At 37.5% G+C, this 26,516-nt stretch overlaps 1 protein-coding gene across 36 annotated transcripts in view; it reads right to left on the reverse strand.

Annotated features, from left to right (window-relative positions):
- CLASP2 (cytoplasmic linker associated protein 2) overlaps positions 1 to 26,516 on the reverse strand; it is a 144,821-nt gene that overhangs the window by 58,442 nt on the left and 59,863 nt on the right. For all 36 annotated transcript variants that reach the window (XM_027891374.1, XM_027891212.1, XM_027891233.1 and 33 more), the window contains 8 exons: positions 16,438 to 16,517; positions 11,226 to 11,318; positions 10,571 to 10,716; positions 8,913 to 9,048; positions 6,225 to 6,295; positions 4,238 to 4,297; positions 3,174 to 3,251; positions 2,438 to 2,605 (listed from right to left, as the gene is read on the reverse strand). In XM_027891374.1, the coding sequence (XP_027747175.1) occupies positions 2,438 to 2,605; positions 3,174 to 3,251; positions 4,238 to 4,297; positions 6,225 to 6,295; positions 8,913 to 9,048; positions 10,571 to 10,716; positions 11,226 to 11,318; positions 16,438 to 16,517 (832 nt within the window). The remainder of the gene's footprint in view (positions 1 to 2,437; positions 2,606 to 3,173; positions 3,252 to 4,237; positions 4,298 to 6,224; positions 6,296 to 8,912; positions 9,049 to 10,570; positions 10,717 to 11,225; positions 11,319 to 16,437; positions 16,518 to 26,516) is intronic.

Raw genomic sequence — 26,516 nt, forward strand, 5'->3', positions numbered from 1 at the left:
AAAAAAAAAAATCTTCTGTTTTTTCTCCCCTTCAACCTTCTCAGCATACTTTAGATAAACATTTTAAATACAGAATGATAAGAAAAATGGAATAATACTTTATATTTTATAAAATTACATCTTCATCACAAAAGCACTCATCATTCACTTACTCACAGGCACACTTTGCTAACAAAGTTCAGGCACTACAGACATGGTCACAGAAACATCTAAGGCGGCCAGTACAACCACAGGGCTGGATCTTATAAATCAGCTGTCAAACAAAAATGGTGGAAGCTAACCAAAAAGCCTTATTTACATAAGAAATGAAGTGGTGTTTGCAGAAAAAAAAAAGCACAGCTCTTAAGCCTCCTCCAGTCCCGTATGTCTCAAGAATTGAGTTACAAAATAAAAAGGGAAAAGCTGAAACTTCCAAACAGCTAGACTGCATTTCCCCTCTTTGAACGTTAGAGGCTCCCACAATTTACAAAAGGAGAAAAATCCCATGTCTTATCCTCTATGTTTTCTCTCAATTTCCTTTTTATTGCAAAAAACAAGCTAAATCTTTTTGTCTGCTCAAGTTTAACTGTGATGACATCCTTTGGCCTGGTTTGGGAGGGTAAAATGCAGCCAGAAGGACCAAGGAAAAGCAAAAGACTACTATAAGAAAGTATGACAGTTTATTCATTGGTTGAGTATCTGAAGGTTTGTGTTTGTTGAAACAGTTGAATATTTCATCAGTAGTCATATTACAAACTGAGTCAGTCACAGTTTTAGTAAAAATAATCCCTCTCTACTTTTAAACCTAAGAGCAGAGAAAAAAAGAGAGGCCTGATACTGTATATTTATCCCAGTTACCAGCTCAGGCGCTCAAGGATAATAATACAAAGGTCAGCACCATTACCTATCTCCTCACAGAACTCATGTATTTGCAGCTGATTATGAATAAATCTGCTTTTCTGACATTATTAGCTAGTGTTTTGAAGCAAGTAAGTTGAAGAGGCCAAGGCAGAACTCCTGGGTGTGTCTTGATCTTACAACTCCCAACAGAAATCCCAGACAACAAGTCCCACCACTACAAACAACATTTTATAAGCTGTTTCACATAGATAGGCACAAGTCACCACATTTCTCTCATGTCACCATTCTATTTAAAACCATTTTGGATCAATGATCTGTAAGAGCTTAAAGTTCAGAGGCTCAAAAATCCCAGAGGATCAGGTTTTGAGGAAAACCATTCCCGTATTTTTAAGTTAGGGAATTCTACACAGGGGGAATTCAGTACCGATATTAAAAGCCAGAAATAAAATTCTGGGTAACACAGTAAAAATAACATCCATCTGAATGCAAAAATCAGTGAAAAATCACTTAAAATGTAATTAATTTCTAATAGCATAATCTTTCCTGTTCATTTCTTATATTACTCCTCACTTTCTGTACTGTAGCACTTACACGTCTTGCAATATAGGAACCAACACTTGAAGATTTAGGAGTATTTTAAGATTCTAATTTCCCTGTAATTTAGTTTTTAACAGTTTATTACTAGCAACTCATTAGCTGCACTTTGATTTTCAGATGGGGAATACAGATTAATTTAAATAAGAACATTCAATCTTTGAATAAACATTTGTTTGTGGCCAACGAAGTGCTAGCAATAGCTTACAGCACAGACAATTATTTTAAAAATGTTTTTTATAAATACAAGCATCACAGAAAAGATAAGGTAAACCATGCCAGAAGCAGTCTTTGCTTTCAAGTCAGAAGTGAGCAGAAAAGTTCTCTGACTTTGGAAATGAAACATCTGAATTGAAATCCTAACAGGTTTTAATTCTTTGAGGAAGCTCCGTAGAATTTAAAGGGAAGAATCACCTCATACTATTACTACTTCACATTTCTGCTAAAAAGCCAGTAGATTCCTTTTGGTATTGGTACCCAAGCAAACTAACTTATTCAGCTCAAGGACGTCTATGCATTTTAATACACCACTGACTGCAGCACAGACCCAACCCTCCAGTAACCAGAATAGCTGCAAAATACTGCTAATACATATTCAGAACTGTGAAGACAAGGAGAAAGAAACAATCTCCCGTCTGAATGAATCTCACTGTTGATGTCCCTTTCTCATGCTTGCCAGTAAAAAGGGATAAATAGGAGGAACACCACTGTACATTTCCTAGATTTATTCATTGCACCAGAATGTTGGACATTAATATGCAAACCTTGAAAATATTCTGGTGTTAACAGAGGCTGTTAAGGAATAAATATACATCAGAACAACCTGCTAAAATCCAGTTAATGACTGCCCTTATTTTTCACCTTGCTGGGGTAATACTGTCACACAGCAAAATACAATAGAAAAACTAGAAGTGACAAAATGAAATTGGAACCTAGCTCATTTGCTCCCGAGGAACAGGTTTGCATTTGTTTATTGGCTCAGAAACAGTTGAGTGTCCCTTACTTGAGGCTCTCCTGTGAGCTGGAGGATGACCTGTCTGACTGAGGGAGAGATGCTATACTGCCCGAATTCTTCAAGTACGTCTGAAGGCTTCTTTGATAGGGTGGCTCCAGAGAATTGTACAGAGTCTCAGCTTCACTAGGAAAGTGATTTCTAAGACCAATATAAGCCCTGCAAAAGAGAATAACCACATGTAAATGCTCTGTGCTTTCTTTAAAGTGTGGAGCCAGGAAGTAAAGATTACATCCAAAACCATGGATGGGAGCGAAAGGAACTCAGACCGAAAATATGTAATGCATACAATACTGCTCACCAAATCATAAAAGAAAACAGCTACACTGACTAGAATAATCTTTTCAAAACAACTTAAGTCTATCCTCTGAACTTCTCACATTCACTTACCAGTCCCATGGGGAAGCAAAAGGAATTCTTTTCTGACCTTCTAGCTAGTCAAAGTGCTTAGTCAATGGGGGAAGAATGATTATGCAGCAATATCAGCCTTTGTAACTCTTGTTTCAGTAAAATCATCAAATGCTGCACAACAGTATTGACTGACTCAGCTTTCAGAATGCCTTTTGCAAAAAAAAACTAGATAGTAACTGAAGAACAGACACATCAATTTTCAAGCAAACTTGTATCCTTCTATCAGGCCACAGTTAGCAGCTCACCTTGGATTAGAGCCTTCTATCACTCATCTAACACATAACATTTTTCAGAGGAAAATGTAGACAAAACTCACTTTCTTGCCTCCACTCTTGCTTCTGCATCAGCATCATGAATGCCCTTCTTGATTGTTTCAACCAAGACAGCTGCATGCCTAGAAGAAAGACATTCTTCATGCTATTTTGCTACTCCAAAGTCTATTTTAAGTCATGGTTTTACACTTGAATTAACATTACTCCAAGTAATAGTAGTTCTTTCCAAGTTATGCAGTAAACAAACACTTAAGCACACTGATGGCATAACTGCACCCTCTGGAAAGGTTTAGGTCAGCTTCCTCCTTCAATCCAAATGGGTTTTAATCTACTTTTCTGACATACATCCACCTATCACACCTAAAAAATTATTTAAAATACCTTTTTTAAGATACCTAATTTCTTGAAATGCAAAAATTATTTCCACTATAGATAGTAAGAAGGGAAAAGTTAAGAACAGCAAGTTCTCTTACTGGAAATTTGGCTCTGAAAGCTTTTGGCATCTGAGTTCTAAATCTGACCAAAATTACGACAATAAACAAATTTTAACTCAAGGTAAGTTTTGGGTGTGAGGTTTGCTATTTTGGTTTCTTAGGGGAGAAAGGTGGAGATGTTTTTTGTGCCTTTTTTTTTTCTTTTTTTTTTTTTTTTGAAGACACTCTGACACGAATCAAATGAACTCCCCATTGCTCCCTTTCTCAGGAGCACCCATCTATCTGGAGAAGCTACAGCGTGCTCTTACTCATTACCAGAAAAAGACCTCCGGCCTAATCTCACTTGCCCTGTTTTATGGCAAACACACAAATTTCCTCCTTCCAGGAGAAAAGACAGATGCTTACCTGTGTGTGCACTGCTCACATGCAGTACAGGAGAAGAGGCAGAGGGTAAGGAGAAGGGGCAACAGGAAGCCGAGGTTGGTGCATACAGCTCTCCTTGCCCCTGGCACTTGAATGAGCCATCTGACCTGCTGTGCTTAGAAAGGCTGTCTAAGCTAGAAAGGTTGGCCAACGCTGAACAACATAATCCAATTAAAGGATTCAATGACAATGTTCTTGTCTTAAATTGCATTAGCACTTTATTCTTGGGAAAAAAGTATACTGGCCCATACCTTTCCAACGAATGTGTTTGCCACTCTTGTAACAACAGGTCTAAAAATTCAAAGGAGCGCCTAAAAAGACAGAACAGAAGTTATAATTAATGCTCGCTTCTCTAATGTGGCTGCGGAATAAACAAACACTAACTTTATTCTTTCTCCCTGAGGAAAATAAAAGAAATAAAAGTACATTTATCTGTCAAGACAGGAAGGACGCTGGTCACCTTTTGGCAAAGTTAAAATATTCTGCAGAGAAAGCAAATATGCAGGCTAATTAATCTTAAACTTCAAAATACTAGATGCAGTTCAATTTACCATGTGCTGCTCGAATCATGTTATTACACATATGCTAAGTTAACTCTATTAGCCCCAAAATAACAGACAAAACCCAATAAAGTGAAAAAAAAACCTGTACAGAGTGTAAAATCTTAATATAAAAAATATTTAAAGACATAATATTTCAACAGCAGTGTATTTCTTCTGTCCCAAACACTATTCCCATCCTTTCATCTCTCATTACTGAGCATGTAGCATAAAGGAAAACATGAGACCATTAGTACAGGGCTCTGCATATAGAGAGCACTCCAAAAGATTTGCTGGCACTGTACAAATGAAGTTATATAACCACATACATTATTAATTTGGAAATCTTGACAATTTAGCAAACAGCCATTAGCAAAAGGCATACTTTAAACTATGTCTAAAGCTAGATATCACGATGAAAAAAATCAAACTGACACAGATTAGGGAGGTGTACATAAGTTTTCAAACAGACAGTGGACTCAGTTGCCTGGAACTATGACTTTTTCTGGTTATGGTGCATCTTTGACCTGTTCTGGAGGGACACCAGCAAGGCAGGGCAAGAAACCCTGAAAGGCTTTTCACTCTTGCAACTCATCTAGTGTTTTGTTGTCTTTCCAAAGGAATGAAGGCAATATGGAAACAAAGCCTTCAGTGATGCTCAGAGTACCAAAGCCACCTACAGTGTAATGTTCCTCAGTAAAGCCACTGAAAGTAGAGGCACTGAGAATCGTTTTGCCATCACAGGAGAAGTTATGACAGGTCAGTACAATCTGGGCTGAGGTAACACTTGCTTTGGATGCAAAGGCAGCTTTGACTCCAAGCAAATACTTCAGATGCTCAAGCTGTTTCTTGTACATACATAGCTCTATCACCTTCTGGGAAAGTGTGGGTCCAGAACCAGCATTATCTGCTTTCGTGAGATTCTGTGCAGAAAACGACACTCTGTCAAAAACCAACTGATTTTTACAAGAGCCAATCCAAGTGCTCGAGTATCATGTCCTTGGGAGAAACAACACGCTGAAGATGAACACAAGCTGTTGAACTCAACACACTGATGCACCACGTCCTATCCAAGCCTTTGTCTCAGTCCAGCACGGTAAGTTTATTATTTTGGGCACAGCATAGCACAGTCTAGCTCCAAGCATTTGAACTGCACTGCACTAAAGCTACCAAGCCCTCCTGGCATCAGGACAGCAAGGTGCTGGCACACCCTGCATGCAGAACTGCAAGTACTGCAGTGCTCTGACAAGCCATCACCTCACTGGGCCCTCAGGTCTGGCCCCAGCAGTAACTCCCATGGCTCAGGCTGGTTCTTTGCACACTCACGTCTGTTCTGTGCTTTCCCAGGGCATCTCCGTACCCGTGTTCTTTATTCTCTTGGACTGAGAAACACAAGTTCAACTAAGCTTTTTATTTTCTTCTGGTTTTGAGTCAGAAGGCAATTTCACCAACCCGTGTTTAAACAATCAGAAAAAATTCTGCAGGATACAGTATATGACACGCAGTAAGGCAGAAAGTACCATTCCTCAATATCATCCAATGTAATTTGGTTGAAATTAATTTGGTCGTTTTCTGGATAACAGTTCTGTGTATTCAGGGTTAACAGCCACAAATCTTCTAATCTGTTCATTTGCAAATTATGATAATCATATTTTAAAAAATTATTAAAGCTGTTGCTTTTTATTTATATGGTACTCACCTTCTAACTGCAACTGATTTTGAGGTACAGTTGCTTGTTATTAAAGGTATGAGTCGTGGCACATGAGTATGCTAACAAAAAAAAAAAAGGACAGAGCAATTAATGACAAAAGCATTCCCAAATTCTGAATCTGTACTGTACTAATTAAGTCAAAGAGAATTAACAACATAATAAAATGCTTACCAAAACTAAATAATAGAATACTATTAAATAACAGACTGCTGCTAGCATGTCAATTGATTGAAGCTATTTTTTCCCAAAAGGTCAAGCAAAAGTCACTTCCAATGTCATCAACAATCACATCATGATATGCAGTATTTTGCTGTCAGAATTAATATATGAAGGTTCAAATGCAGCTGTCTCAAAGGAGTTGGAAGCTGGTGTTACTCTAATTTTGCCACAGAAAAAAAAAAAAGGAGGGGGAGTAAAAATAAAAAAAAAAAAAAAAAAAAAAAAAAAAAAAAAAAAAAAAAAAAAAAAAAAAAAAAAAAAAAAAAAAGTTTTGTGGAGCAAAAAGTAAATCAATAAATCTAAAACTATGGGTATTCTTTTAGGTATCAATGCGTTTAATGCTACAAAGACCAAATTTCCTTTAATGCAAAACATGTCGATAAAGTAATAAAAGCACTGACATAAAACAAAAGCAAGCTTATGTATATAATCTATATGGAAACAACTAACATTCTGATGGGAAAAGAAAACTACTGAAGTACCACTTAAGGTAGATAAGATAAACTACACTATATCCAAATGAAATACTTGAATTCAGAATTAAAGTAGCCTTACTTCAGCTTAACTAACTGTAGGCACAAAGTATTAGCATTTTAATTCCAAGTAAGCATAATGTGGTTCAACAAACTTATTTTCAGTTAAATTCTTGAGTCCTTTCTTTATTAAATACCTATGGTCATTTTTTAAACAGTCCCCAATACAGTGTGAATCTGTAGGCTAAGAAAAACCAAAACAACAGCTTAAAAAGTACTATCTCATGTATCATACTTTGTCCTTAGGCTATAGCTGAAGGATACAAACACACAAATCACCAAAACAGCAGAGAGATAATGATCAGCTCACAGAATACTGCCAACTTCAGAATTAGGAAGGAATTAATCAAAAATGTGGAACAACCTAACAGTTGCATTTGTTCATACTGATACACTTTTAAACACGATTTTAGGGAGTTTGTTTGCATTTTGCATAGTCCACAAATTGAAAGGAGGCATGTGATTGCCAGAAAGGGACAGGAGGCAATATCAGGGGTAAAAATAAAATGTTTTTACAGCTGAAGAAACCTATACGTTCCAAGTCTTTGGAGCTATTGGCATCGTAATTTCTAGAAAGTGTTTTACAAAAGAACCAAAGCCTCAGGGTTACTTTCTCATTCAGCTTTAAGACTACACATTTCATCTGTTACTCCTGTGGGGCTGTAACGAGACATGTTTCCTACCAAACCACCTTGCAGCTCAGCTGACTAACATGAATCTCATCTCCTTCTGGAATTCTGCCATCATCCCATCTCCCCATGAGTTCTCCCCCAACACCCTCCCCCCCATCTTTTTTTTTCTTTTTTAATTGGTTTCCTGATTTACTAAAAGCCAAGAAAGAGAAATCAGACTACACTAAGAACTACCTGGAGAAGAAATATGAAATCCAATAAGGGCACAAAGATGAGATGAAGCTCTTCAAGATCACCAGTAAAATACAGCCTCTCTCCTTTTATGTAGACTCACTCTCATAGCAGTTACAAGCTAAAGCACCAGAAACTGAACTGGCTGTCCCTGGATTCTGGTAGTTTTGAACAAAACACTGACTCCAAGCAATAGCTTGGGTTCTAAATATTCAACTGATCACACACACCCTGAGACCAACACTCATTTAGTGCAAAGGATAAAAGTCCAAGGGTGTGTGGGGCTGCACTTCTGTTTTACTCTGACATTCTTTTCTTTTTCCACTGAAACATGAATATTCTGCCAACACCTTGCATAAGCCATTTATTAGTTGGGTATTTAAACACTATGGAGAGGATTTTCTTGCTTTTATGCTTCTAAGACAGTATGTTAAACTACAGCTAAGAAGCACAGAAATTTAAACAAAATCAGGGCAACTATAGGTGGTGTGCAAGCTTGTGAACGGAACCTATAAAGCTAATTTAATATGACTGGTGAATTTTTATTTCATGAACAGACAGAATAAGTACAGATACCAAAACACACTGAGGATGGCAATAAGAGGAGTGATGAAACCACTTAGGTTTCCAACAACTTACAAAATTAAAACCACCAATGACATCACAGCGAATAGCACTAAGTGCCTAGCATTAAGGACACCACAACTTTTAATGCAGAAACTGCAGGCAAGGTCCCACTTTCATCTGAAATGCAAAAACGTCAATACAAGTCTCAAAAATCTAAGTATCTTGCCTCAAATACCAGTCAGCAGAAGATGTTTAAGGAACATAAAACATACAAAAACCAGCTAGTATACCTATTCCTCCACCTTTACTGTGACAGTGCCACCAGTTAGTTTCATCGACAAGTAATATTTGTCCACCTGTGAGAAATGTTACTTCTCCGCTGGAAGAATGATTTACAAGCCTGTTGTTGCTGTAATTACCAGAATTGTTATTATCTCTGCCAAGAGCCGCTGCCTGACGATTCATAGCCAGCAAGGTGAGAGAGGTACACCTACCCGAATAATGAATCTGATGGCTGCACACCCAGAAGTTGCCATCACTTTGGCGCTGTTGGGAACCAGATTAAAAAGAGTAGGCACAATAGCTTCAGCGCCATGATCAAACTTGTTCCCCAGAACGGTTGATAGGTGGCTATTTCGGGAAAAGAAACACAAGTTGTTAACAGAAATTAATTTCTTAGTCTTGAAAGCTCATTTTGTGGATTTTAAAAATTTAGCTTTCAAAGCGGAATTTCTCAATTTCACGATTTCCAACTCGTCACCTCATTAGAAATGCATGATTTATGGAACATTTTTGTTACTTAACAGACATATTAAGAAGCCAAACGTTAGTAACTTGATTTCATAATGCAAAAATACCAAAATTTGGAACCCTGAATTCTCACATCCCCATAAAATATCATTGTATTTCTGGTTTTAACACGCTTTGAGACATATAAATCTAAAATTTTACATAAATTATTGTTTCAGTTTCTTTTGCCTTTTGAATGCAGGCAAAACTAACAAATTCATTACAATTAGCTAACCATAAAATTTGACTCCCTTGTCTATTAAAGGTTAGGTTCTCAATTTTAACAAATATACACACACATACAACACAGTAATTCAACTGTCCATTGGTGACAACAAATACTTTTTTCATGCAGAGAGATTATAAAAAAAGCACTTGCAGCTGGCAGCAAATGACACATCAAATATATCAAAGTTTTACAGACCAAGAAAAATTCCAGGCTCTTATGCCTGGATGAGAACATTTACACAGTACTTTTACTCTACTCTTGACTGTATGTTAGGAAGCCTCAATTTCCCTGGCAAGAACAGTTGTATGTTCCAACATTTCCTCTGGGTCTGCTCAATCAGGAGACAAGAATAGCCATGCTGGACTCTGAGGTGTATGTGTTTCAGATGGCAACTGAAAATGAGTCATTACATTCATGCCTTTCCAGAGGGAAAAACCCCATGGAAATGGGACAGATTACTCTGCCTTCCCTCTCTGTCCTTGAATATACTGGAGTTTGCAAGATACTAAGGGTGAAGATCTCATTTCAGTTTAGCCACGGCTTCTAAAATTATCACGGACATCTCTCCTGCCCAGAGATGTTGTGGATGCCCCAACCCTGGGAGTGTCCAAGGCCAGGTTGGATGGGGCTTTGAACAACCCTTTACAGTGTGAAGTGTCCCAGCTCACAGAGAAGGGTTGGAACTAGACCTTTAAGGTTCTCTCCAACCCAAACCATTCTACGAAAGGTATCACTCCACTAAAATGCATGATGTTCAAACCACTGGTTCACTTTATTATTTCAAGTAGTCCCATGAAAGTTCTGTGCCAACCACCCAAGCGTAAGTGATCCTAAGACTGGCCTCCAATATTACAGTACCTGTATTAACTTGCACCAAGTACTCAGTGTAACCACGGTGACTTGTTATTCACACAGAACCTGCTAAAGCATTATCAACCACATGTATCACCTATGAGAACAAATTCCTTTAACCATTTATTTTTCTCTAAGGTTTCAGTTGCTGGCTTGACTCTTTATCAGTCACAGTGCACAGCAGTCCAAGATAACCTTTCCTGCAACACTGATAAAGCATCTCTAAGTCAAATTCCCACTGATATCCAGCAAGGCACACAAATGCACGTGAGCCATACTTACGCTACAGTGATGCACGCCTCCCTAACCACCTGGGATCTGAGATCCTTGGCCGACAGCTTGAAAGCACCATCCAACAACCGTAAATGCTGGAAAAACCCATCATACTGTGCAGCTCCAGCAACAAGCAATGACCGAACTTTCTTCAGCTGAAAAGATAAAGGCATTTCGTTTAGGACACTAGCAATACATGTTTCAAAGTAAATAAATAAATAAATTAAAAAAAAAAAAAAAAAAAAAAAAAAAAAAAAAAAAAAAAAAAAAAAAAAAAAAAAGCCATAAACCTGGTATAAAAATATAAATGCTGGATACACATAAACATTTTAATCCTGCAAGTGAAACTTATCGTAGCCACACATAAGAGGTACTAATGCTAGCAGTTAGCCTGTAGAATACGTAATTTTGCATAAATGCCAAACTGAAATATATATGATGGATTTTAGAAAAGTTTCCACTCAAATGTCAGCAAAAATGTTCTTTGGCTTTTAAAAACTACTTGCTCAAACTTATTTAGCATACAGAAATTCAAGGTTTAAGAAGGAAAATTTCTTCAATTATCTGGATTGTAATTATTTCAAGACAAAAGCACTAAACTATCTGGTTGCCTGTGTTTTATGAAATACAGCTACCCAAACCTGAAACCAGATAAAAAGTTTACCGCATTAGTTCGTTGATCCCAATCATGTTTGTCATCTGAGAGAATTTCCCTGATTTTGTTCAACGTTTCTTCAAGTTCTCGACTAGAATAGATCTGAAGCATTAAGAAAAAAAAATCAGAAAATTCATATTAATATTCCAGGTAACCAGATGAAAGAAAATAGCTTGAGAAGACTGAAAATACAATTCTAATTCAGAAAACCTTCCCCCAAAAGTTCCAAAGAACTGTGTAAGAGGTATAAATGGGCATTTTTAAGGTAAACATGTAAGGATATCACCGGGTACTGAACATCACCAAAAGAAAAACTGAAAAAGTAACATTTTCCTTAAGATTTTAGCTTCCACCATTGTGAAAAAAATTAACATTTTAACTCAATGCAACCCTTTTGGGGCAGGGTCTCTCTTCTTCGTTACAAGAGTGCATGGCTTTCTGAGGACCTAATCAGGCTCTGAGTCAACAGAAAATAAAAATTCGTCTGAAAAAATAAATTAAAGGATTCCACAGCTTCTTTATGTATTATTACTTCAAGTTTATCATCTATTAACTTATACAATCAGTAAATAAATATAAGGAGCCACCTCTAGTCAGAGTTCCTGCTACACAGTAAGACCACCAAAACTGAAGCCGGAACAATCTAATAGTGCAACAGTCACTATTTGGTTATACACGAATTAATGCATTACTGATAATTGTACAAGAGCAGATTTCTAGAGAAGAAACAAAAATAACCTTGTCATGTAAATATATTATTGTCAAATAAACTGACTTCCCCTCTATTCTACTGGGCTTAAGTCACAGGATACTTTTTTCTGCTTCCACTGCACACACAAAATCTAAAGGTTTGGGTTTTTTTATCCCTAGATTAAAAACAGGTTTAAGAGGATGCGATGCAAATTGCAAAACCAGAAACTTAATCTGGCCAGAGCTTTTTTCAAAAAACATATTCTCAGCTAAAAGTTTCCAATTTTTGGGATGAAAAAGTTTTCCACATAATCACACTGGGCAAAACTCAGCTGCCCATAAACGAGCATCTGGGGCCACCTGAGACACATTAAAGACATTCACATGGGGCAGGCACATACGGGTGAGGACTTCAAGGAAACTTCTACCTTTCTACAGTGAAACCTGAAGCCCAGCATGATAACCTACACAGCACCTAAATAACAGGGCCTGATGCTCCCTCATTATGTATTTAAGTACAAGACACAACTTTTGCATGTGCAAGAGCACGTAGAAGAAACAAGGGTCAGTGGTTAGGACAGCTGGCTTTGCTGAAGAGTTGCTGAAGAGCTCTGACACTGGTCTTTTGAACACACAGTTTTCTGCGTGTATATATGCATCTTCTACAGTAAAAAAAGGGGGAATATCTTTCTTCTGTTCTACAGTTAAGCTAAATGATTATTTTCTATAAAACATTTTCCCGGGCAACTTCAAATCACTGTAAGGGTTATTCCAAACACAATCTAGTTCTCCAGTTTCCTGGGCATACTAAATGATTTTAAACTTAGAGAAGATAAGGTACCTTGACTCTATTGGCATCTACTTTTCTCCAATGCTTTAACAGAATATGGTTATGGAGGCCTCTGTATTCCATGCCAGAACACAGAGAAGATGAAAGACATCCATACTTTAAACCACCTGCATGTTGGGCTTATAGGATAAACAGAGTAGAAACTTCTTCAGAAACAGATTAATTAGTACACCCAGGCCACCTTCACTATCACACAGAAAACAATTTCTGAACATGCTTTACCATCAAAACTGAAAAGTTTATTACCACATAGCTGTGTGAGCTTTTCCAAGGTACATTGTAGCAGCAGCTCTGCGGTTCTACACAAATACTAGAAAGCTATTTCTAGTGACTGCATCCATAAAAACTAGAAAGCTATTTCTTATGATTACTGCTTTCTTCTTGATTGGAAGTCATTAAACATCTGATGTATAACTTATTTAAAATGAGCAAATGACTTAATGAAAACTCTGGGTCCAATCCAGTGCTTACAAAATCAAATATCAGTTTTGTGTCGCCATTTAATCTATTTGTGTATACGGGTAGCCTATTAGTAGTTGTTACACAACCCCAGTTTACTCTAACACTAATTCTATAGGTACCATACTCTTACAAATAACTTTTACATGTGTCTCAGTAAGCATTTTTATCAAATTAAATTTTCATTATGAAAGAAAATTTTTATCTTTCTTTAGAAGTATAACAGACTAGTCACTGGTTAACTCAAGATGCAACTTCATATTACCCTGACATTTGATGCCATCAGAACTCGTGACATGAATCAATCTCCTCAGGATCTCTCTTTACCATCACCCACCTCGACATTCTCCTTCTCAGTTCAGAGCTTTAACATAAAAATAGCTCATCCTACAAGTGGAAAGGCAAAAACTTCTCTGGCAACTCAGCATTTCTGTCAACTTCTCATAAAGACACGAAGCGTAAAAGAACCAGGACCACGCCTTCTGGTGCCATCTAACTAAAGTCTGTGTAACGCACAGTCAAAACTAACTCTGAAGTCCTGGTCACAGTACAAACACCTTTTTGCAAACAGTTTCAGTGAGCAAACCCTGAAAACAGGACTTTTTTGTTGTCAGCCTGTGTGTCACCAGAGACCATGTTTTATAGTTACTGCTGCAAGATTAAAACATGCTAGGCAATGGACAAGCACAGAAGCAACATATACGATGGGTTTATGCCTGCCCTATTAGCATTCCCAGGCAAAGAATTTAATTTTTTCTTTAATTACCTGGCACAAACAGTACTGGACCTAGGCATATTGAAACTGGAATAGTAATGAGGAATTTAATAAATGGTATAATTTTATCTTGCCGTGAAATGCCAACCGCAATTCCACTGAAAAATCCCAAATTGTCAAAGTTGTCCATACCCATTTTAATTTCAGAGAAATAAAAGACAACATTTTAATAATTTCTTTCATCCATACCCTTCATTAATCATGCTTTTAGAAGGCCAAGATGAAATTATGTGCTCAGCCAATGACACAACATACTTTTTGTTCTGAAGTTCCCACATCAGACTTCTATAAAACATTTTAGCTCTTTATGTGAGTTACTCCTAATAATTCAGACACAGAATTTTCTTCAGTTTCAGTAATGGCAAACAAACAGAGCTGTAAAAACATTATAGCCGTAATCTTAAATACGAGGCACAATCCTGTCACCACCAGACTGCATCTGAAAATCACCCATTTTCGCCGTAACTGCTGCTATCCATGAGAGGGCAACATACACACGCATCACTGAAGCAAAGTGCAACACCAAACACAGACAAATTAAAAGCTCAAACACAAATAAGAATAATAACTATACAGATGGAAAGTATTTTCAATACAGGGATTAAAAAACTAGGTATGAGTAAACAATATGATACTCCTATAAAAAGATGAGCAGCCACTGGAACAGCTTACTGGAAAGTCAGACCTACCACTGGCTTTTAAGAATGACATAACATACACACACTGTAAGTAATCTCTATTTACTTGATTAATCCAGATGCACTTAATCCAGAGGTGGATGTGGTTTTCCATAATACAGTTTCCTTTCTTACTTTCGTTGAACACACTACTGAAAACCATAAATGTAATGAAAACAGAAGGAGCACAGGAATGAGCCTTGTAATGTACAAACAACTCCCTCTCTCCATGCTGTCTAACAAGTTTGCTTTGCTTTTAGGATAACTTGGCAAATTACAGGGCATAAAACATTCTTTACAGGTCTAATATGGAAACTTCCTTCGTAATTAATACGGTCTCAGAACGTGGAACCTGCCTTTCTTTTTTGAAAGATCAGAGACTGTCCACAACCAGAAGCACGCAGTTGGACAGAACAAAGTCATTACTCCTAGGGACACTAAGGAAAAAAGGCGCTTTTTTCCCCTTGCGTTCTCAACCGTGAAAAATATATGTTATTTTGGAGTCAGTCACACATTTCTCTCCAGCCTCCTATTCAACTCAAGAGAGATTAGTAAACACAAATGTGTCTTTCTCCTCTATCTCCTGCAGTTTATGGAATGACCTACCTTCCCAGGCCATCCAGCAGTCAGACAGAAAATCAAATCTGTTGATCACCCCACTTTTGTTCTTGCAATGTTATTAATCAGTCTGAGTGATTAAACAACTCTACTTGGGACTGCAAATACTAAGGCACTGAACTACAAGCATCACAATCTCTGTACTGTTGAATATGGCTCTGTTCAACATAATGGGGATAAATAATATTAAGAGCTGAATGTTTTTGTCCTCAAAAGAATTCTTAACACAGTCTGAAGAGTCAAAGAAACATAAAGCTCTTGCACTGTAAGACAAAGATTTCCTTTATGTGACAGGGATCACGGAGATTGAGTGATCCTTCATGAAAGCAGACAGTATTTCTGCCTGCAGAAGGAGATCTAACAAATAACTATGCCATCATCTTGGGATATAAAAATAGAACAAAAGTACATATCAAGAAAAGAGTCTTACAAAATCCTTCTGCTGTTTGGGAACCATGGCTTACTGAATTTTTGGTTGCCTTCCACACCTCAGCTGCTCAAGGACAACTTATTCAAAATAGGTCTAGGAAACTACACGCATATTAAATGACTCAACTGTGTGAAAGTACCAAATATGTGCAATTCCCACACTTAAAGAATAGAAATTTAAATCTGATCTTTCAAGTAAGAACTCAGAATCCAAAAAAGTTCATTAGTATGAAAATAACGCACTAGATTTAATTTTTTAAAATATTGCTAGAATGAGGACATGTATGCCAGACATACATCATTACAATTCAGGCACATTTGAAAATACAACTCTTGCTTTATAAATTAGTGCCCTCTGTTATTATTACTTGATTATCCCTTGAAATTGCAGCCCTAAAAATTCCAAATATTATGGAAATCTTTTTCTTATTAAAACATAAAATTACTTTCTGTAGTTCCCTGGAAAAGATTAAGAAAAACAATAATGGATTTTATACAATGTGATAATAATTAGTAGAACAGTAAAGAAAAGGTGGGGTTTTTTGGTAACTAACTGGAAAAACTAAAGACCTTTCCAAGGAGACTGTAAATTCAGGAAGAAGTAGAAGTAATGACACTTGCTTAGAACACTGTACAATTACAGAATTTTCAAAAGCAGGCTAACACATATTATTGCAAATAGTATATTTCTGAAAACAAACATGAATATACACAGTACCTTACCTGTACAGTAGGAACATCTGTAAATGCCTTAATAAAATCATCCTCATCCACAGCTCCAGCTCCTCCTTCTTTAGAGGAACCTAAATAAATGTAAAATACTGTTAAACAGTGTGTAAGTTACATCAAGTTTTTAAAACTGACACAAGCTTCTTTCACCATTACCTACTTTCAAGCATTTAACATAACTTACAAAAATCCTGAATTCTTGTGCATAATTGCACATCATGTGTAGAACTGCAAGAAAGTGAACTCTGATCTCACCATAAGAAAAAAATTAAACTTTTTTTTTTTTATTCCAAGCAATTTCCAATTTTACAAATTTAATGGCTTTATTACTTTTATTTTTGTGTTTAATTGGAAACATGTTTTGTGTAACAGTCCTCTAGTAGTTTTGTGTTTCCCAGTATTCTCACAAGGAACTAAGAGGTGTGAGGTACATTTCTCAGTCTCAAAGCTGCAAGAACTTCAACAGGGAAAGCAAAGACACAGTGAAAAGAATTTGTGCTGGAGCAAGATCTGAACTTCCCTGACTTCTTCTCAGACTGCTCATGATGGAACTGCTCTCACATAGCAGGAAAAGATGCCCAAATTCTCAGTAAAAGCATCAAGGAAGAATACTAACCGGTAATCTGCTGGTTTCACTCTGGTATATGGGTGTAAAATTAATTAAAACCACGGGTGGAAACTGGGACAACTCTAAAGAAGAAAACAATTTGAAAACAGTGTCTGGATTTTACTTTCTTGCAAAAACTCTGGTCAAAAAGAAGCCCCTTTCTTAAAGAAATGCACTCAAGTTTGCTATCAAATCAAAGAACAAGGTCATCAAGTCCAGACTGCATTACAAGCCTAGAACTCCAAGCACAAGGTGAAGCCTCACAGAATAATTAAGTATCTTCAATAGTTGCATCAGGAAGATAATCTGACGAAACAGGTCAACTACATGGAGATAATCAGTCCAGCTGAACACTTCCTTCTTCTTGAGAGGAAAAACAATCTCTTACAGTGTATGGGTACTCAGAAACAAGTGTTTCTTTCAGACTGAGGCCCACAGGGTAGATGGCAGAATGTCCTCCCTAGCTGGCAGAGCACAGCTGAAATGAAGGCATCAGGCAGAGAAGACACATATTTTACTAACTATAGAACAAATAAAAAGCATATGGGAAAAGCAGTTAGAAAGCTGAGTGGTCAACTAAAACACAAAGGTAAGAATTTTTGAAAAATCACATTCTCAGTGGCTGCACTCAAACATTTCATGGTTAACAGCCCCTGATCTTCTAATTATAGTGCAGGAAATTATGTCTGCTGTGTTTGTATACGTGTGCAGTTTGTTAACATGAGGGTCCACCACTACTACAAATTTGATGGCAAACTGATCTCAACACCTCTCTCACGTGCCTTTGTGGGTCCTACATGTATAAACAGATTTTGGACATGGTACCTGCAGTTTGATATAGGAACATATAACAGATTTCAACTACCTTAGCTCAAGGATGCTGTAAAGAGATGCTGTACATAACACACTTCTACACGTGCATCTCCAACATCATCTGTCATAATTGCCAAACAGCCAGAAGGGAAAAAAGAAACTATAACCACCTATTTCTCCTCCCTCCACAGAGCAGAGGAAACAAGTCTTTTCATAAAGTTCATAAGTATCTGTCCAGCTATAAAAAAAAAAAGAGGGAAAGATCCCGTTTAGGCCCAGAACACGCCCTTCTGCCACACAAACTTGTAGAGCTCCTCAAAGGGAGGATGCCCCGGTCAGAGCAGAATTTTTTGGAAACCTTGAAAAGAAGTAATTTGGCCCACGGGCACCATGCTGAACTAGGTGGTACAAACAGCTACTTAGATGCTCAGTTCATAACCTTATTTGCCCCTCCCCAAATACTCTGGCTTCTAAGAAAGTCTCACAGAACCGAAACAATCACGAGTCAATATACAATACATACTCAGGGATAAAGAAGTGGAAATGCAAACTTATACAAGTCCTGTATTATTATTCAGTTACATAAATACACAAATGCCTCTGTTACAGCAGCAAAAAAACTACTTTGCATTTCCATCCTTTACTTACCAATTTTTTACCAACGGAATAAACTACAGAAATAAAATGTTACTAACTGACACATATAGGCCATGAACATAAAAAAATATAGAAAAAAAATTTGGATTTCAAGTATTCATAGTGCACTCCTGTATTCAATAAAGATAAAAAGGGGCTGAAGTTGCCTTTGCTAAGTAAGTAGATGTTGTCATCTTTAGTCTGCCTTAAAACATCGCTTTTAAGATTAGAAATTAGCATGGGCTACATGACAGATATATCTAGCAACTAAACAATCATCCAGTAACGCAGCCTGAGGAAGAAGAGAAAATCCTTTATGTGAAAAGTAACAATTTTTTACTTTAAAAAGAGAAGGAACAGACCACTATTTAAAATCCATTTGACATACTCCAGACACACAGCACTTCCTTAGTTTCAACAAGTAGTTCACTTCTACAAACCACTTTTCTTTGAAATTAATACTCTCAGAAAATTGAGAAAATTTATTACCTCTTTGCCTGGTAATAAAAAAGCGGTTACATGGGATTTTTGGTCGGTTACACTTTTTTAAAGTTACCTGTAAAACCACACTGCATTTCTATTTCACTAATCTTTCTCCTCCTCAGCTGCACGATCACATATGCATACCAAAACTCAGTACGAAGTACCTGTCTTCTCTTCATGTTGTATACAAGTCAGAAGTCTACACTGCCTGAGGAGGAAAAATACTGTTCAATCTCTTTCTTCCCTTCCCGATCTCCTGGAGGTATGTTTAGCAATTCTGCTTACCAAGGCACTGCTTCTGTAGAGACTAATCAAAAAAATGACAGAGCTCCACCCTCAGTTTCCCAGTTCAGGAGAAAGCATTTTACTGTGCTAACAAGAAACATAATAGTCACACACATGCAGATGTCTTCAAAGAACCTCTCATGTTTTTGTAAGGCTTGACTCTCCTCCACAAAAGCAACAGCAGAGCTTTAGAAAATTCTCATCACTTCAGCAATACTGCCTCCAGACTCAAAAAACAATGCATCTGACAGAACACACATATTTTAATAAGCTGTTTTGTTGCTTACCTTCTCAGACCAAGCTTGTGATCATAAATTTCTTAGATCTCTCTCTAGCATTAATGCCTTTGACTCAATAGAGCACGTTCAATGCTCCCCACAGAACACACAATCCTTTGACCAAATACGGACAAGTTCAGCCACTGCATTCCTAATGGCAAGAATACTATAAACAGTTCTGAGGGGCTTTAACCCCACTGCATTTTAAACATCTTTAAGTGCTCAGCACATAGCTAAAATCCAGAGCCTCATCAACTCGGTAATTACATTACCCTGGTCTTTGGACTTAGCCCATTGATTCCAACTGTGTTTCCCTCACCTGAGACACAGAAGAAAAAAATTCTTTTAAGGAGAGGAACTAAAATAAACACAAGACATTTCTCTACACGGTTAGTTTTTACTCATAACCTTTATGTATTCTTACCCTTCAAGCACTCTAGTTAGATGGACTCAGAGAGAGATCCACAAGCCTGAGTTCTACTTCAAGAAGCTGGTACAAACCTACCAAATGAAACAGACAGACTTGATGTGGAAATAAACCCAGCAGCTGAAGCGCCTCTGAGTTGCATTAGTGGAGCTGTGGGGGCTTTGGTTTTGAGGTTGTTAAATTTCTCCTTTTTTGCTGTTGTTGCTGTGTGTGTGTCTTGTGTTTGTTTTGTTTTTGAACTTAAGTTCACTGACTCTGGAAATGGAGGTAAAGAAAATAAACTCTTCACTTCCTGAGGACTACTAAGAGAGATGACATTTTCATGCGTTAAATTTAAGGATTGCTAACATTTCACAAGGCACTAGGAGTCTTTTTTTTTTTAACAAAGTTTATTACAGTCATAAGGCTGAGTTCAGCACTAAGAATAACTCAACGCCAGAAAGGGTACTGTATAGAAAGAAGCAAAGGAATTACCCAGACTTTTGCAAAACAATTTCTTTCGGCCAGGAGTTAATTCCTATGGTTGAGACCTCCCCCTCTTGAGACTGAAACATCTGAAATCCTTCCAACATTATCACAACAACCCTGGAATGCTCACTTGCTCTACTGCCTTGATGCTCTCCCCATTGGTATCTACAAAACTGTACCTCCTGGATGACAAAACAATCAGACACCACCATATGGGAGAAGAGAGATGTTGAGAGTGATATTGGACTGGTATTTTTGTTTTGAAATGAAGAACTGCTTAATCAAAGCATGCCTGTTTAATAAAGTACACAAGTGCTGGCCTAAAAATACAAAAACATTGCTCAATTTGTATCTGGTAGCATGTCTGTACTAGTCCAATTCAGTTTTTTTTTTCTACTTCTATGGGCTTTGACAAAAATTTCAAACCAAAAAATAACTCTGTGAAAAAAAGGAATTTAAAAACCGGTACAGAAACTTAGGAGTAACAAACTCTAAAATTTCCTTTCAGTTTTTGTTCCAAGGTTTTTCTGAAAGTGCTTCCCTAAAAATTTTTAAACTATTTTCTGACACAACATGCATCACAAATTTAACATTAGTAAACTTTGAAAAGGATACTGTTTCTCAGGTATCTTTTATCCCTCTGAAATCTCTAACTGCATGCACTAACAGTATCTTACTGAGCAACACATCTCGCGTAAAATGACGGGTATTACAATTTTTTTTCCTGAAAGACAAAAAAAAGCTAAACTGTGGTCTCAGCTAATTCAAAAGCTTAATTTCTTGTCTATCAGAGACTGAAGCAAAAGACGCAGATCATTCTGGATTGAAAGAAAAAAGAAAACTACTGTTACCCTTTTGGCTTTGTAGGTTAATAAACAATCAGCTGTAAATTAGGAACAGACAGCAGCTTCAGCTCTGCGTGGGATAAATGGACAGGATAAGCTCAAGTACTTACTCAGCTTTTCGTATAATAGGTTAACTGGCAACTCCCACTCACTCCTACTGACCTCTCTCATTCTCTAGTACAGCTCAACTGTAAGTCACAAAAGGGAGGGGCTAAACTGAGAATAAAATCAACTGGCCAAAATGAATAGTTTCACTGAGCAAGTTCCCTAGGCTGCTTCACTGTGGGGCCACACAAACACCACGGCAGCACAGTCCAACAGCTGACTCGGGATACAAATGTGGAGACAGGGAAGGAAATTAGTCCAGGCAGCTTAAAAAGTACAACTGCTGAAACTCTAAGTATAGGCTGAGGGGAGTGGAGCAATATGCAGAATGAAGTCAAGGAAGGACAACTGCAAAGGTTACCTGGTGGAATGGACAGCCTTTATCACTAAACACAAGGTGTGGATCTAAAGAAAGGGCTGACACCAAACAAAAACACAAATGTACACACACAAGCTATAAATAAGAGATGACAACAACCCTACCAATGGTGAAGACACAAAACCTAATTGTTTCTTCAGCGTGGTACTCTCAGTAATAGCCACATTCTGTTCCCAGTCCTAGTGGGCAGATGATGCAAAGGTCGTATTTAATTTTCACTGAAAATACATTCTTTTTGTTAGAATAGCAGAAAAAACCCGAGATGTTTCCTCAATCTTCTGTAGCTCTCAGATAGTCTTTGCAAAATCTACTCATTTATCCTTGGGTCAGGCTTATTATTACATGATAAAATTGACACCTAACTTTTAATATGGCATCTGTTGGAAGACAGGGGAGTAAACTTCTCTGAGACGGCAAGGGTGAATTTTAAGACAATGACTCTGATAAAAGTTCTCGTGTGCAGACAGATTTGAATCTCACCAGCTCAGTAAGGAATCTATTTATCTTTCCAGGCATTCTAAGATTACTAAAGTAGTCTAGAATAACACTTTTTTTATATGCACTTGTCATAAATCTGCTTCTGTAAAACAGGAACCAAATGTCTTAGAAGAGTGGCTGAAGACTGAGAATTTTTGAAAATTCCCTTCATGTTTTAAATTATTGAGTTATCTGAAGCAATTTGATATACTGTACATGCACACCTTGATATACTAACAGATTCTAATGTTCTAAATATTCTTATTTCCATGTTTGATCGGTGGACTTCAAATGAAAAACTGAATAAAAACCTTCCATAAAACAAGCATATAACTATTCTTCAGTCTCAGATATCTCTATGAAGCGTAAAGGTGTAATTTCAGCAGATGACTGAGTCATCCAGTAGAGATGCCTTCAGCTTCCCTGTTTAACACAGGACAACATTTGAGAGCAACAAAGATGTAGCAGCTGCTCCAGTAAAAAACACTTTGACCAACATTAGACAAGATTTTTTTTTTTTTTAAACAAGGCACTTACTTTTAGATAGTTATACTGGTAAATCCTATAGGATGGACATAATTAGATTTAGATAAAATTATGTTAGTTTAATAACTAGTACTGAGTTATACTGACATCATAAATTGTACCAGCCAATGAATAACTGGTCTGATGTAACTGTTAGCATTGCTTACTGGCTTTGCTATACAAGTTGAGAAACAGATTGTGCTGCTAATTGCCACAGTTCTGACAGTAAAACTTTGGAGAGGACCAAACCATGAAAAGTTGCAGTGATTCTACTTTGCAAAAAGTTTTCATCCAGCTGCCTTGTGTCCATTTTCTGAGAGAACAACTGGATCTGCGAACAAGTAACTCCCCATTCTCCTACAGTTCTCCATTACTATAAAACTTGTCCATATTCCTAGTGCTTTTGCAAGCACACACCTTGTCTACTAGAGAAACCTCAAAAATAAAACTTCACTGGGAGATTACCTTATTGAGCTGCTCAACACATATGTCTGATGGCAGTTATTACCTGTATATAGGGGAGAGAGCAGAGGGATAGAAACAGCAATAGAACACATACCAGTCTCATAGGCCACTGCAGTTCACAATTTAATAACTTAGCCTAAAATTCAAGTTATAACCAAGAGACTTTGAGCAGAGTAGAAAAGCATTTGCTAGAAAGCCCACTTTAAGGAAACTAACAGATGAATTCTGTCATGTTTATCCTGAGTGACTGACATTCATGCTGAGCTGACTTGTCCACCTCAGCTCCTCCAATGCCAAGAGTCATTGTCCCTGAGGCACCCAAAAAGTCATTCAAGCTGAAACAGCTGCACAAACTAAACAAAACAGCAAAATATCTTCAAATACCTTGACAATACCTTGTATTCATTACTTTCTCTGCCTATGTCAGAAACCTGTCAGACAGGGTTAGAGAACTTCCCCAGAGATCCCACCTGTATTGCGTCTGTTCCATTAAAACATTCCTCCTACATGCCAGAGACATTGCACACGATCAGAAATTTCCACACAAGTAAATGTGCTGTCTCTGAGCACACTGAGACGCTAAACAGATCTCTCCATACAATTACTCAACACAGGAAAGAACAGGAGCAGGAGGGACAAGTAGAAATTAGGAGTGAGCTGTGCCGACAAGGAAGAAGGTGGTGCAAGGTGTTCAACTATAAGGATAGCACATCTCAACCCATGAGGTGTGACATCTTAGTCAGAAGCAAATACAGGACTCCTGTACTAAGAGGAAGCACAAAATAATTCCTATGTGGACTGAGGATGATTGCACCAGCATGCATACCTTAAAATCTGAAGCTGTTCTTGAGCATGAACATACCTTTGGAATTATGCACTGAGCATTACATGCCCCGAGAAACTTAGTCAGTAGTATTTGAAGCTGATTCCTAATACCGAATGCACAGTATCAACAATTTTAGCCTCAATTCCGATGCACACAGTTTCATAAGTATAAAATATTATTAATACTACCTCTTCATTTCACAGGCATGCTGCGGAGGTCAATTCAATTAATAAGCATTTATCAAGCACACAAAAAAATAAGAAAATTATACAACAAAGAATATTAATAGTGTTTTACTTAGTACAAGGTCTGGACAGCATACATTAGGTAAGACCAAACCGTGGATGTGAAGGAAAAAAAATGCAGTTCAATAAGCAGCAAGAATACAGATGCCTGACTTCTTTTAGGCTTATCTCAAATTGATTATTGTTGGTTTCTACTCAGCTGGAAGCTCCTACAGTCATCTTTCAACTCCTGCACAGTGTTCACGCTCACGTGGTAATCATTCAAGGCGCTCATGTGTTTCTTTTCGCTACTGGCACTCATTTTTCTTAAATAATTAAAAGAACCTACATTTGAGACTGGTTTGTTCATCCAGTTTCAACAGGTGAGTTTTGAAGTTATGCTAATTTTGTGAACATGATAGCATTAGTCTTATTTTCAGTTTTTAATACAGCTTTCTAATTACCTATTTACATTTTAATTTGTTCCTAGTTTTACACCTTAACGGGGAAAACTGAACTAATTATTTTATATTACAGAAATTACTAGGAACACAATTCCTTTGTATGATCTGTAATTTCTGTTGCCAAAACAGAATAGTTTGGGATACTGTAATTCTTTGGAGGAGTTGTGGTGTAATAGTTTCAGTAAAACAGAATTTTCATCATTGGTGTCACTTCTCATTTGGGCATTCTTTTCTGAAACTATTTAAATAGACTGTTTAAAATGAAACAGGTTTTTTAAAGACACTTCTCCCACACACAGACATATCACCCTATAAAGAGGAACCACACCTGCTACTTTGCAAAGCAGCAACGCAGGTATGTTTTGGAATGGTTGTCTTTGCCTAATCTTCAACACAGTTGCAGTCCATAAGGACTCAAAGCAGCAGGGTCAGCTGATTTCAGTCCATCTTCCTGCTCCCTCCTTCCTCTTTTTCCTTCTAGATTCACCCGCAGGAAAATACAAACAAATTGCTTCCCCTTCTTACTGTTTTTAAAAAATCAGTGCTCTGTGTCAGCAACTAAACAAGGGCTGGGTTGTCTTCCTTATTCTCATCCCTGTCTGGTATGACCACGATTGCCAGTAAGATGTCTGGGACCAGAACACAGGGTAGAGACGGCAAAAGCAGGTTGCACGCTGTGTGTTGTGCCCTTATCTCCAGATCTCTTCATTTGTGCTCCACTGTTACTCTCTCCCTATTCGAGCCACTTATAAGCTGACTTCTAGACTACCATAGGAAACTATTTGATACAATATCATGCTTATACCGGCATAAGGAATCCTACAATCTAATTGAAACTTCTAGAAATTAAGTGCAAAATACAGCAGTATGAACTATCACTTGGGTGGCACACAGAATACAAAGACTAATGAGCAGCAGTATGGACACACTCTCTGAAGGTGTATGTACAGGTGTGTACTCACATATCTATTTGTAATTTATCATGTTTATTTTCATTCAGATTCCTCATTAAGGTGGATTCTTCAATGCTCCTGCTGAAGTGAGCTGCAAGGGAAAGGATCTGCCATAGGAATGGAAAACCCAGTGACTGCACAGTATTTCTAATGGCCAAGGGGAACAGATGACCAATCATGTGCGAGAGAACCCTAACCTGGACTGCCATTCAGGGGAGTAAACAACAGCAAAATCCAACAACTCTCAGAGAACCCAGAAAGCTGGAAGTCCTCCTACTTCCCCAAACTCTGGGTTAGGTTAAAAAAGCTGCAGTTCGTGACTACAGGATTGCAAGCAGAAATTCCAAGGGCAAGGATCTCTTGGGATGGAAGCTAATTGACATTCACTGTGGGGAAGAGTAAGCAAATAGGCATTCTGTAGCAAACCCTCTGATTCAGACTGATATCCAAGGCTAATCTCAAAGGCTGCTCAGAAAGACAAAGAGACTGATTTCAGCTGGGCTTTTGAAGAAAAATCCTCAAATTTCTCAACAATCTGGAAACCAAAAAAGGAAACCAAGTGCCACAGAACGTCAGGGATGCTTTGCTGACCAGTATTACTTCAAAGTAGATTTATGTCACATAAAAAAACAGTATGGAAAAAAAAATCCTAGTTTATTTTATATGACAAATACAGCACTTGGGCAATCACTTAATGAGGGTGAAACAAATAATAGAGGAAAGACCCCTGAACTTATTTTCTGAACTCAAAAGCTATAAAACCCCTGTGGGTATTGATTACTACAAAACCTTTATTTAGTAAACCCAGAACCC

This window comes from Empidonax traillii, unplaced genomic scaffold (assembly GCF_003031625.1).
Source record: "Empidonax traillii isolate 1590-97213 ecotype Southwest subspecies unplaced genomic scaffold, ASM303162v1 scaffold14:size4059594, whole genome shotgun sequence".
NCBI classification, from domain to species: domain Eukaryota; kingdom Metazoa; phylum Chordata; class Aves; order Passeriformes; family Tyrannidae; genus Empidonax; species Empidonax traillii.